A 14,070-nucleotide genomic window follows, 5' to 3' on the forward strand; every position below is an offset into this window, starting at 1 on the left:
AGCCCTTCCGGCATTTCGATGAAGACTTCTTCCTCGAGGTCCCCTTCCAGGAACGCCGTCGACACGTCCATCTGCTCAATCTCCCAGTCAAGACAGGCAGCAACGGTGAGGAGGATTCTCCAAGTCGCCGCTTTGGCAACAGAGGCAAAGGTCTGGTTGTAGTCAAAGCCGAACTGTTGTTCAAAGCCTCTGACCACCAGCCGCGCCTTGAACTTGTCGAGGTTGCCGTCCTCGTTTTTCTTGACCTTGAATACCCATTTGACGGTAAGTGGCCTATTGTGAGCTTGGTTGCGGTCCAGCATGCGCCAAGTTCCTTTCGTGAGGAGACTGCGCAGCTCACTGTGTATTGCTCTGAGCCAATGCTCCCTTTGCGGACCTTGAAGCGCTTCAGTCATTGTTTTGGGCTCAGTGATCACCTCTTTTCGGAGATCGGGCAGCTTAGCTGATGTCATGGATGTTGTCGTCTGTCCATGCTGAGGATTATGCACCTCAGCATGCTGAAGATTGTTCACTTCAGACCTTTGTGGCCTTGGAGTCTTTGTCTGCTCCGTGACGGACTGTGGCCGGCTTGAGATGGGAGCTCCGTTCTTGCGGATTTCCGGCTCAACATCATGCTCAGTTTCGGTCAGGAGTTCTGTCTCCCCAACCTTTTCGTAGAATTGTACATTTGCAGAACGGACGATCTGATGTCCCTTCCTGCGAGAGGGCACCCAGCAGGTGTAGATCTGTGAACCTTCCATGCATAGGTAGATTCCAGCCTCTCCTCTTGGGCCAAACTTGTGTGATCTCAATCTTCGTTCCTGCGGTATGTGTATCGTGACTTGTGAGCCGCAGATTCGTTCTCCGGACAGATCCGGCTTGTTGTCTTGTCCGGGGAAGGCCTCGTTGAGAAAGCTTTCCATGGGAGTGAGGCCATCAATTGCCCTGGTGGCTGTCACGTTTGTCTTGCGCACCATATCTTCCAGGACCAATGGCCAGAGCTCTATCGGGATTCTTTCCGATTCCATGGTTGCTCTGACTTTGTCAAAGATGATGCGGTTAGAGCGCTCAGCAACTCCGTTAAATTCAGGAGTATATGGTGTCGTCTTGATGATCTTGACGCCGTGAGTGTACTCGAGGTTTTTGAGAGACGCACCATAGAGCTCAGAGCCGCCATCCATTTGGATTGCGTACACTCGGATGCCATACTGAGTTCGTATCTTGGAGATGAGCTGGCCTAGAAGTTCCGAAGCCATCCCCTTCCTCGTGAACGTGTAGGCCCATCTCATTCTATGCCTGTCATCTGTGGCAATCATTCCCCATCGTTCGCCTCTAATGCCCGGTGGATTGACTTTGAAGGTGTCAACATGAATGAACCCGGCCCTGGAGGCTCGTTTCCGTTTATTTCGCGGAGTCCATCGTAGGGCCTTTGCGATGTCGCAGGCGAGGCAGTAATTGAAAGGCTGATGGTCGTGGTGGCCGTCACAGTACATTCCTCTGGTCATTTTGGCAGTCTGTGACACCTGATATGCGTTAACATGGCCGAGTCTTCGGTGCCAAAGGTCGACATTCAGGCATTGGTTTGATGAAGCAGTGTGATGATTGCATGGTTCTGGCTGGAGTTCCGAGACGGCCTGGTTTGAAACAGTAGTCTTTCCGACCTCAGTGTTCACGTACAGACCGTCCCTTCCTATGCGGAGGAGACCAAAGACATCTCCTGTTGGGTCGTACATGTCGTTCCCGTCTATCCAGCCGCCGTTCTTGTATAGCCTGAGTCCTGACATGACATTTACCGGAAACTCAGGGATGAACAGCGTGTCTTTGAGGTTAATTGTGACCTGCTCACCCCATTTGTTTATGAAGCAAATTTTGACTGTCCCCTTAACCTCTTCTTTCTTGAACTATCCCATTCGCTTCTACCGAAATCTCTTACAGCATGGGTCGTTTAAAGGTCATAGGACAACAATTCAGCCGCCAGCAGAAGGATTTGGCGAACGCTAAAGATCATACGTTCTGCGGTTGAAGAGATGTTATCAAGGGAGACTTTACACGTCTCTGTATTGTCCATAGGTAGCTCGTCTGAGACGCTGTCTTCAAGAATCAGAAAAGATCGCTCAACTGTCATGTGATTTGATTCCTTGATATGGAGATTCTTGGTGCTGTCGCGTTGAAGATCATGCTCCATGAGTTCCTTGGCGAGACGGACTGCCCAGTCGGGTCGCTTATCCTTATGGGCGAACCAACAATCATTTTCATGATGTCCTCTCTTCTTGCAGTTCGTGCAGGTATGTTCCTTGTTCTTGCCGACTCGATGATTGGTTTCCTGGCTAGACTTGTTCGCGGCTCGCTGGTTCTTTGAAGATCCTCTCCTCCGGCCACTTGCCTCTTGCTTTCTTGCGGCCGGGCCCTTCCTTCCAGTCTTTTTACTGTGAGCCCAGTACGTGGAGGCAGTACCATGACTGTCATCATCATCTGATGACCTGTTTTCATCAATGAGATCTTGCTGCATTGATCGTAGTGTTGGCGGATGCTCCGAGCGTAGGAGAGCGCGCTGTCTGGCAGTCCAGTCAGGGTACTCGTTCTCGCAGGCAGTCAGATAAACAACCTTTTTGAGGGTATCTGAGATTGGTTCTTTCTGCTCGAGGAGAAGTTTGACGAGTCGTTCAAAGTCGACATTAAATTGTGGAATTGTCTCGTAAGAGCTTGTTTTGATCCGGATGAACTGGTAAAGTGTTGTCTGCAGAAGAACTGGGCCCGTGCCAATACAATAGGCCTGGAGAAGGTTGAACATCTCCTGGGGATTCTCAATCCCGACTAGTTGACTGAGTGCTTCTCCAGTGCAGTTACCTCGGATGGAGACGGCAGCTTTTGCCGCCCTGATCTTTTGATCCATAGTCTGCTGTTCCTCGGGAGGGTAATCACCAAAGACAGCATCTTCGAGGCCATTGATCCGAAGAATGGCCTTCTGAGCTGGGCAATATTGCTCCCAATTGGAGGGGCCGCCTAGCTTGAGCTCTTGCGGAAGGAAAAGAGTATTCTTTTCAGAGATGACCGTGGTACTGTCATACATTGAGGATGGTGTGTGGTCTTGACCTGAAGCACCAGGTTGCGACGATTCGGATGCAGGCGATACTCTGATTGTGTTGCGAGTTCGCATGGTGGAAGGTGGGGCTCGTCGTGACGTCATCTTGAGTTGAAGTTAAAGTTTGGTTCTTTGATTCAGAAGAGAAACCCGGTGTTTGCTAACCCGGGCTCATAACCTGTTGTTTATATTGCGCAGTAGTGCTGGGTGAAAATGTATTTTTATGAAACTTGGTTGTTCATTATTGAGCTGAGAGTTATTCTCGGGTTTATATCTCTAGATGATTGTATCTAGGACTTTGAACTTTAAATCTAGGACTTTCAGACTAACAGTCTGAATCCTGAAGGGAAGGGGATTCCCGGATTTTCCAACATCAGATCCCCAAGTACAGATCTGAAGATGCCGGTACAAGTTGGAGGCAAGAGCAAACCAGACTACCACGATCTCTCGGTCGAGGAAATCTCTCAGAGGGCAGGTAGTCTTGCTGTAGAATCCTGTTGTTTTCAGAAATCCAAAACTTGCTGTTTGCAGTACGCATCGTCCAGAACGGACCAACCTGTATCTTTCACATGGATGGAGCCCGCCCCACGTCTAAGACTTCGCTACATGTATCGTCCAAAATACACCTCTACGGTTCTGTGTCCCATAGGTATCGTATTAGAGTCAAATATATACAGCTGCGCATATAGATAGAATAGGCTATACTGCAAGATAACTTCGCCATTCAATAGCACCACAAAGAAACTGTATCGACTGTCATACTCCTATGCTTGCGTATTCCGTACATACTGTCAACAATTCTATTGCCTCCAAGATAAAGCTGAAAGACTCTATACAATGACAGCACCCCATTTTCCCATACAAGCCGGAACTCATCAGCCTGACCCTCTGAGCATTCAAAGCATGGCTCAACCTGTGGGAAACCAGGGGCTCTCTTCTTATAGCAACACTGTGCCGCAGCAGTACGGGTTGATTCCTGCCGCGAGCATGTATTTCAATCCCGCTATCTTGCAATCCATGGATGTCTCTTCAGAGAAGAATCTGCATCCAAAACCAGAAATGTGTCAAAGGGTCATGACAGGCCTGGGACAACACAATCAAGCATACCAAGAGCCAGGACCATTCATGCCCGCTCCTATTCGCGAACCAGAGGTACCAGTGTTGGCTCCAGCCTGGACCAGAAGCACCAAACATCGGCGGCTGAAGCCAGGAGATGCGCCTGCGGCACTCGACCACCGGGGATCAAGAACATACAACGGTCAATTACAAATGGTGTCCACATGGCGATTTCAGGATCATCAGGGAAACCAGCCGCGGAGAGGCTTATCACACCATTTTATCAAGCATCGCATTACTCGAGCCATGGTCTCGCACCGCAGCGGTGTACCAAGAAGTCCGGGGGCCCAGGCAAGAAATGTCGAAACGGATCGGCATGTAGAATGGCGTCAACGCCCACTAGTACGACGCGTACCTTTAGCTCTTCAACCTCCACTACCCTCTATTCGATCGCTTATTCCCGAACTCCCCAAAACCTTTGCAAATCACACAAATGTGTCAACGGCACATCAAAGCTTGTATGGTGCAGCGAAACGGCAAGAGTAGATAAGTTGCAGCAGCTAAGCTGGCATTCGGTTGCAGAAGCGACCCATCTGCAGTTATCTTGTTGATACGCCGCCTGTATCCTCCACAATGGGGCTACCTGTACAATCTGCTCTATACTATAGACTCTAAGTCGCTATGGAAGTAATTAATTAGAGAGATAAAACTCAGACGAGGTCGTCATCTTGCCATTTACTTACTGAAAGGTTGAAAGATATTTTGTGTCTAAAGTGGGCGAACCACTGTTTGATTTTGTCTATAAACTATCGTGGACAAAACCTGTCTCGAGTGATAAACGCACATGGAGAAGCACCTGCAGGACTTCCTCAGCGAAGGAGATGAGGACTTTCAGTCCTGCTGCTGGTGTGGCCCAGTAGATTAAGGAGGACGGGCCTGAAGACATCTGCCACGAATGGCGTAATCTCGTTCAATTGAGCCATAGGCAATATGGAATGCATTCGATCGCCAGAGTATCTCTTGGCTGGCACTAAGACGAATTTATTATGCTTCCAGATTCTGAGATAACTGAAGAATAACAATTCCCTCGAAACAGTACTGTAGCATTCGGTCTAGCGTTGGGAGACCAGCATCTGGAGGTGGTAAAGTAGGGGTTGTTGACAATCTGCGATGAAGCCGCATTGCATTTTTTGAACATGCACGTACGCCATCAGCAGGTGAGTATGTAGATACCGTGCCACTAGGTATGAAATACTTGGAGGCAATAAAACACGGTCCAAAACGTCTATACGCTATAAACCAATGACTGTCAAGGAGGGACATTCGATTTTAATCTTTACTGTACAGTATAGCATAACTGGTCACTACCGACTCAGCTGGCCAAACACTTCTTCTATATACGTGGCTTCCAGATACATACCAGCGACATAGAAACCTATCGAACTAGCCGCCCACTAGTACTGCCAGGAATGCTCGCTCCCGCCCGGACACCCAGGCGTGCCATACACGCCACCTACTATCCAGAGAACAATGTCGACAAACCACCAAATCCCACCGGCACCGAGAGTTAACAGCTTGAACACAGCTAGAGGCCAGTGGTGGGCGTAGAACTGATCGATACCGAAGGATCCTAGAAAAAAAGCAAGAAGCATTGCCGTTCGTTCCTGTCGATAACACTTGGCGGTCGTTGGACGCTCGTCAAATCCTCCCCAAGACCTCTTTGCCAAGTCGAAAGGCCTCTCGATGGCAACTGTCCATTCCATGATTAGTCACAAGATGGGCGCGCTTATTGAAGTCAGTCAGATCAAAACAACGTACTGGTTATCCCACATGAGACAATGACACCCAAGACAATCACCGAGTAGACTGTTGCAAGCAGTTTCCAGTGTCTCTCGACGAGAGATATGTCTTTTCCGATCCAAGGAGCGGTTCCGGAATGTACCGAGGTTCGTCGAGTAGCCCGGAAATGATTCATGATCGAACTGAGCGTCATTTACATGAGGTAGCAGCAGCAGCGACAACAGTAACAACAGAAACAGCAGTGATAGGTTTGAGCAGACGTAGACCTAGGTGGCAGGAATTCAATCAACTTGTCACCTTTCAAGCCAACCCAGGCAAGGAATTATAGAGAGGGCTGTCTGGTTAATAGAGGACGCTCTGTGGACTGAACCTAAATCATCCTTTAAGATAATCCCGCTTCGACTGTCCGAAGGAGCTGTTCGCTCCCGGTACACTTGCTGCGATTTTTAGCCTTTTTCATTCGAACACCCCGTCTGTATTCTACCCCGCGATGCGATAGAGTAAATTCTGTGTCCGATTTCAACCTCTCGGCCCGTAATTCTCCTTCCACCGGTCATTCTTGACCAGCAGCGACTGGCGCGCATCCGCAACCTTTGGCCTACAAGCCTGGCCTTATCTTGGGATTGAAGCTTATGGCAGAGGAGTGCAAGCCCATTGTCATCTGGTATTGTAACCAGATTCAAGGCTTGTACTCTGATTACATTTGTGCTGTAGTACAGGTCGGGTCGTAGCATCGTTGTTGAACTTGAAGGCTTGTCGCTCAACCGCATGCTGGGCTTCAGCAAGGGCTACTCCGATAGAGAGAGATATTTATGTTACAACTTACCATTTCGTTCATATGAGATACGTTTGCAGGATATATTTATAATCTATACCATGTGCTGTAGGCTCCTGTGTTATTCGGGGATTACTGTAAAGTAGCGTTTGTCGCACAGCCATTCACACACTTGTCCTTTGAAAAGAGATAGTGAGAGAGCTTGTATTGAAGCCGAGTATACTGTACCTCTATTCTACATGTCTCCCGAGGTCAGTTGCCTATTCAAACGTCTAAGATCTGGCCATTTACAACTCCGTTCGTGCTCTTCGCATCTGAGAATCCGCGATCCACGTTCGAACCAGCGAGTTCAGTCTGTTTCTTTCCGGTGTGACTAGCATTTGCACTCACTCCTTACCTAAGGCTGATAAGGGGAGCATGAGCATTCATCTTGGTATGGAGTACGAGGTCCATCGTTCCAGTCCAGCCCTTCGATATCATCAGTGTTCACGTGGGCCATGCCGACTAGCGTTTTGATCTTTCTCCTAGCCCAAATAGAGGCTATGATCATAGCGATGAGCAAGACCAGGGTTTCTGAAGCAAAGAACGCGACGAGTTCGCTTGGGAAGTTGTTGGTATACCAAAGCAACAGGCCCGCCATGGCTTCCAGTATGACGACATCAAGCAAGAACAAAGGCACCCAAGACATTATAAGATCCAGCCTCTCGTATTGACCCTTAATCGATCGGAGAGTGAATTGAAGCATGGTGGTGATGGCGACTGCGAAGATCGCTGTGATTGCCGTACTGGTCAGTAGAGCTGCTGCCGTGAACCCGAGGCCACTCAAGCTGTCCGGTTGAGATAATCCAAAGATTGTCACTGCCAGAGACAAAATCGCCAACCAAGCAGCAAAGAGCAGAAAGCCATTGTAAAAACGCACGACTAGTCGAACAATGAATACCCAGCGAGGATTGAGTTCTTCATTTATCGTAGGCATTGATGCACCTTGAATGATTCAGTAAAGGCGGGAACCAGGTTTCTTTGAAGACTTACCTTTATACATGTCGGTCAGAATTTAAAGGGCAGTAGTTGAGTATCCAAACGGAAAGCCATGTTAGAAGTGGGAATGCATGCATTCGGCAGAGCTTTGTACATATACGATCAGCCAAGAAGCCAAATAAGGAGATAGCATGTGTTTCTTGCTTCCCTTTCTTCCCGCTTCTCTTTCTGTTTTCTTCCTTTCACCTTACTTTATTTTCAGGCTGTCTGAGTAGGTTCGCCTGTCAGTATATCCCCTGCGGCTGGAGTCCCCACGGAGCACAGTCTACGGGGGAGCACAGTCTACGGGACAGCACATATTGGCCGGAATAGCCACAACTAGCCAGTCCCATCCGAGGCGTTTTCATCTATGGATAAGTAAGTTCTTGCTTGGGCATGTAATGAACTCGCGACACGCCTCGCTTTTAGCCAAGAACGCTAGGTAAGGAAAACGTCCTCCGAAACTAACGTCGAGGCGGACGTTCACGGCCTCTAGAAACACTGGGATAACGAATAATCTAAACCTATCAGATCCCACGACAGGGCTTTAACCAAACCCAGGTTCTAATTAATTACCAAACAGCCCAATAGATCCACTTAGCATTGAGACCGTCCATCACATCAATGGAAAGTGGCAAGCCGATGTAGGACACCTCAAACAGCACCACTATCACTTCCACCTGGGCCTCCTCCCCACCATATAAGAAAATAGTGTGGTTACTTGTTCAAAACCCTTTCCTCTTCCCATTTTGAAGTCAAGAGTGCGGTCCAAAGGTGCTCAACAGACAGCATATCATCTCGAGGCTCACATCAAAATGACGAGAATGCCATGTTCCTCCTATTCACAACCACCCGAGCCTCAAGCTGGAATAGGACTAGGAACCATTCTTACCATTTACATAACTTGCATCATCAACGGTATGTTACCTAAAGAGTTTAGCCAAGGGAGCTAGCTGATCGGTAATGCTAATCACCGTCATGCCAGGGTTCGACGTAAGTAACGTTGCCAACATCCAACCACAGCTTTACGAGGCATTCGGTCATATCGAGTTTCTTCCTTGGATTGGGCTCTCTTACTCCCTTGCCAACTTTGCTACATTAGCCTTTGCTCGTAACGTCATCGATGTTTTCAATATACGTTACGTGTATATCATCAGCATCGCTATATTTTTTGTTGGAGCGACCCTGGCGGGCGCGACGGGCAACATCTCCACGGTCATCGCTGGCCGAGCGATCATGGGGATTGGAGGCTCGATCTGCCAAAACTGGTGAGCAAGATCTCAGTCCTCTCTACTTCGTTCCGTCGTTTCCAGCCCCGCGTGGCGCATACTGAATGCTCATTGCAGTGCCATATCATACTTTGCCATGTACGCGACCGACAGTCAAAGTCCTCTCCTCTATGGCATCATGAGTGGGCTGTGGGCCATTGTCCTTGTAGTAGGAGGCCCAGTAGGCAGCGCCTTTGTGCAGAGCTCTGCCACGACCTGGCGTTGGGCTTTCTTCATCAATCTACCTTTCCTGGGCCTTGCCATCATCTGCGCCCTGATTTTTGTGCCAGGCAGACCCGAAACCAATAATCTTCCTCTGCGAGATTGTCTTGCTGATATTGACATATTGGGGATCGTCCTTCAAGTAGCTACAACCGTACTCTTCGCCATCGCGGCCACCTTCTCCGGCCCGGTATGGGAATGGAGCTCGGCGCCCTGTATCGCTATCTGGACTACGTTCGCTGTTGTGCTTGCTGCTTGGGTTGTTCAACAACTTCGCAGTTACCAGAAGCGACCTCGCCATCAGGTGGTCCCCATCAAAATCATGGCTCGGCGTCATATGATACCTCTATGGGTAGCATCAGGTTGCGCCGGTGCTACCTACGCCATCATGCTCTACTATATGCCACTGTTCTATGCCTTCTCAAAGGGGCTGAGTGCGCTACAACAAACCGTGCGTCTCTTACCTTTTGTTCTCCCTTTCATCGTCACCGTGGTCATCATCGCTGCTTGTCTGCCAAGAGTAAAGCACTACGGTTTAATCTACCTTGCTGGCGGTGCCATCACACTCGGATCGGCAACAGCCCTTGCTACTACTCTTGCACCAAATGTTTCCGAAAGTAAGGTTATGGGCCTCACAGCTCTAGTGGGCGTGGGACTTGGCCTACACTTTCAGCACAGCAATGCCATCTCGAACCGGATTCACAAAGACCTCCGAGATCGAATTGAAGGCGCTGCGCTTCTGAACATGAGCCTGATGGGTGGTATCTCTATGGCATTGATCATTGCAGGTGCTGTCTATGAAAACCGCGGCATGTCGTTGCTAAAGTCGGCTCTTGGGTCATTCGATTATGATGAAGGAGACCTGCGCGAGGCACTTGCAGGCGTCTCGCGGGATACGGGGGGAGGAGATGAGGCTCATAGTATGATAGCATATGGCGCTAACGCAACATGTAAAGCCATTGCTCTCTTGTTCTATATTGTCGCCTCCAGCGGCGCTCTCTGCTTAGCATGCGGCGTACTCGCCGTATTTGGTCGTTCTCGAGCGAAGAAGTCGCAATAGTGGATGTATGTTGCATAAGCAAGGATCAGTGGATCATGGCAGAACGGTAAAAAGGCTGGTTGAAGGGTCATAGTGGTAATAAGACAGAAGCTAGTAACTACCCAAAACCTAACGAAGACCTTGTGCCCTCTAGGTTAATATTCCTCATGTGGCTATTTGATCAGACTTCACAGGGGTTTTGGTCGGCACCAAGAGTTACAGTCACACATAGAATATCAATCTCGTAGTTATAATCGCCATCACGATCCGGTATGCCTTTCAAAGTGACCCCTTCAGTCTTTTATTTGTAGAACAAACTTTGTTGTGAACAGGCATTGTTGTTCAGGCTAACTGCTGATAAAACCACCAGGGGAGTATCGCCTTCTGCTCCTTCTGCCTAATTCGGCCTCGATTCCTGGGCCATACATTAGTGAAGGCTGAGAGGTCTGGTGTTGTGAACGGACATTATCACTTACCCTAGACTATTGGAAGCGGGAATGGTTAGTATGATCTTAAGAACGTCTAATCCGAGCTCGATGCATCAGAATATAGCGTAGTTCGTTTACATAATCTATCATAGACGTGGATGTTGTATAACTGAAACTCTGGGCTGACTCTATCTCGCTGACCTGGTATATTGCTAAGGTAATTTGAGGTATATAAGGGACTTGGTTTGAAGAAAAACTTCTGGTTCGCACTTCAGCCCTACTTTCATCCAGAGCCAAGCAACCACTCAATTCATCGCCAAGCTGGCTTGAAATCCTTAACCAAATACCATCAACTATTCCGATATTTGTCGCCCTTCACAACGTCGTGTCAACTGCCGATTCATATACCAACGCGATAATGGCGCAGCAACTCGAGAATCATGCTCTCAACTTTCATGAAGAAAACTTTTCATGCAAGAGAATGACAGCAAACTTGCTTCATTTTCACCGAGATGCAATGCGGCGTTCTGATACATATCATAGCATGATACAGACAATCCTTGCGTTCGGGCACGTTGATGTTTATATCCGCGAGCACCTCGAACACCATTTGGCGAGAGTGATTTCGACATTCGATCAGAGGTTCGGCACGCATCGTACGAGGATAGAGATATCTCGCAGCGCTATTGAGGCCCAGGCTTGCATGGTTCCCCAAACTCAGCGTTCAAAGATTATCGAAATATTAGCCATCAGTTACCTTATTCACGGCGTTCGCAAAGCCTTGCGATTCGATACACAGGAGAACCCACTTAGGGTTCCAGGACACCATCAAACAGAAGACGACAGACTCTTTGTAGAGAGAGATGAATTTGTGTTGCGGGAGGAGCGAGATAGCACCATGCTCTCACAACCTGATGGAGAAGATGTATTGGGAACATACATGGGCAACCCGTTTAAACGGTCGAATATTTCCTCAAACGTTTGAACGGTTCAAAAATATTGCAAACGGTTAAACGAACGAATAAACGATTTAAACGAACAAATGAACGATTTATGACGGTGAGAAATATCCACCGCGCCTGCTCTAATACCAGTCGAAATAATGGCCACTATCATCGTCAACGTCCTGAGAGTCACCCTCCGGCCGTGGGATTCCGATTAAACCCATCCCGTTCTCATGCAGAGGCTGTATGAGTCCTTGACGCAACCAATTGCCCGTACATTCAATCATCTCGATAGTTTTGCATGTGATTCGTAATCTATCCCATGAATATGTTCTTCTTGCCCCAGAAAACGTCCTCTCCGGCTCCGATGACTCTGCTGGGATAGAAAGAATGCAAATAGCCATGCGGCTAAGTTTCGGATACTGCTTTCTCTGCTGTGGTTGACACCACCACTCCAGAGGCGTACAATCCGGAGGGATATCTGTTGCATCAACGTTGATGAAGCTAGTGAAATCATCCCTAACACTCGCGTTAATACTCCTAACCTCCAGCTTCTTTGATAGTATCGCGAGTTGATTTGGCTTCTTTGCCAGCGGTGGTGGCATCGACGTCGGGGTGGAGGGATGGTCGCTGGGTTGCTCGTAATTAAATTCCATTTGCCAGAATGCTGTGGCCGAGGCAATAGTATCTTCATGCCATTCCTTTGGCCAGTTCTGCTTGATATACGCGATGCGTTTACGGGGATCAAGGAGGAGAGCGGCGGCGTATACGGGAACCTCGTCAGTTAGGCGGTAGTATTTAGAGAGGATAAACCATCCCATATCGATGGCTCGAACCATCCGTTCGTCGGAGTGTTCATCCGACTGATATAGCTTCTGATACAATATTAGTAATCGACTTGATGTGGATAGATTGAATGGTACCTGTTGTTCTTCGTAATGGAGTAACAACATATCCATCAGCATCAACGATTGTGAGATAGACGAGTCATCTCCCTCTGCATACAATGTTGCTGAAGCAAATGGCTGAAGAAACGTATGTACTTTGCCTAGCAACTCCCAATCTCCAACTAATAGCCGATTGTCTCCGATGACCTCTTCGTGATCAGACATGAAGGACTGGATTCTGTCCTTCTTCCTAATCACACGATCAATGACCTGATACCAGGACGACCAGCGGGTACGGTTATCCATCCCTAAACGCAGTCCCACTGCCTTATCCCACGCATTCTGGTGGAGGCTTGATGAACTTAGCCACACAGCTAAGCCATGAAGCTTGCGTAATGCAGGGACATTCTCAACGCCGCTAAAGTCGTCAGCCGATATCACGGACGTATTGCTAGCCGTGCTGCCCTTGCGCTTGTGCTTTCTGGCCGGCTCTCCGTTCTTTCTCTTTGCTGTATTTCGTTCGGCGGCAGCCTTCTTTCGATGAGAGGTTAGGACCTCGGAAAACTGGGAGAGAAGCTCCTCTCCGGTGACACCGGATGCTGACTCGAGTGCTGCGACTAGAGCCTCTTTAGAAGATGCGAGAAGGAAGGCTTGAAGGGATAGATTAATGATATGCGCGATACAGCGTATACGACGTCCTTTTGCGTTGAATTTAATCCACTCAATGTCAGCCTATAGCCTAAACTGCGTAGTTAACTAACCTTATGTCTACTCATTAGCTTGCGTTGTATAGACTCAAGACATGTGTCGTTTGAAGTCGCGTTGTCACCCGTGTGCCAACCAAGTTTTGACTGTATCCCGTACTTCTCTAAAGTATCGATAACAGCCTGCGCTTGAGCTTCTCCAGAATGACTCTCTGCACATTCTGGCAGAGATAGTAGTGCCTTACGAAGCTTGTAGTCTTTATCTACCCATTGTGCACACACAGCAAGTAGAGAATGTCTATGCGGTGATGTCCAGAGGTCTGTTGAGATATGAATCGGACTTGACGCGGTGGTGAGACTGTCCTTGATCTCACTGCTGTAAAAATCATAGTTTGCTGCAATATATCGGACCATCGTACGCCGTGAGGTAATGAGGGAGTCTTTGATGTATGGGTTACAAGCGAGAGCGAGTTGTTTAAACTCGTCCCATTCAATAGCCGAAAAGGGCACTCTCCGACGCGTGAGTATGCTGATCAATGCTTCCTGATATGCTTGCGGGTTGAAGGCATTTCGAAGTGCGTCCTCGCTTGCTACAGGGCGAAAATGTGCGGAGATTGAGCGCTGGGTGCCCGATACAGACCTGGTGGATCTGGATGCGACGGGGTGGTTGTTTCTGACGTGATTGGCAGCATTTGCCTTATGGTCGTATCGTTTATCTCCACACGCAGTGCAAGTATAGATGGTTTTACCTCCAGTCTTGCGTCCGCGTGTATTTGAACGGTCCTTCGTGATGTCCATAATTGAGAGGAAGTTTGACGGCAATCCATTGACATCTGGGGGGTTTTCTGTAGCACCAATAATAGACGATG

General features: G+C 48.5%; 3 protein-coding genes across 3 annotated transcripts; 2 read left to right on the top strand and 1 right to left on the bottom strand.

Moving 5' to 3' along the window:
• Positions 1–7,089: 7,089 nt before the first annotated feature.
• Positions 7,090–7,734, bottom strand: FOXG_21532 (uncharacterized protein; the record flags this gene model as incomplete). Its single annotated transcript, XM_018401877.1, has 2 exons — positions 7,090–7,676; positions 7,725–7,734. The coding sequence occupies 2 exons, from the start codon at positions 7,732–7,734 to the stop codon at positions 7,090–7,092; spliced, it is 597 nt and encodes a 198-aa protein (XP_018253968.1).
• A 790-nt stretch (positions 7,735–8,524) lies between these two features.
• On the top strand, positions 8,525–10,259 carry FOXG_14248 (uncharacterized protein; the record flags this gene model as incomplete). Its single annotated transcript, XM_018394325.1, has 3 exons — positions 8,525–8,627; positions 8,695–8,977; positions 9,056–10,259. The coding sequence occupies 3 exons, from the start codon at positions 8,525–8,527 to the stop codon at positions 10,257–10,259; spliced, it is 1,590 nt and encodes a 529-aa protein (XP_018253969.1).
• An 825-nt stretch (positions 10,260–11,084) lies between these two features.
• FOXG_21533 (uncharacterized protein) lies at positions 11,085–12,898 on the top strand (the record flags this gene model as incomplete). Its single annotated transcript, XM_018401878.1, has 1 exon — positions 11,085–12,898. The coding sequence occupies one exon, from the start codon at positions 11,085–11,087 to the stop codon at positions 11,649–11,651; it is 567 nt and encodes a 188-aa protein (XP_018253970.1). The 3' UTR covers positions 11,652–12,898.
• Between the last annotated feature and the right edge of the window lie 1,172 nt (positions 12,899–14,070).

Source organism: Fusarium oxysporum, chromosome 14 (genome assembly GCF_000149955.1).
Source record: "Fusarium oxysporum f. sp. lycopersici 4287 chromosome 14, whole genome shotgun sequence".
Taxonomy (NCBI): Eukaryota; Fungi; Ascomycota; class Sordariomycetes; order Hypocreales; family Nectriaceae; genus Fusarium; species Fusarium oxysporum.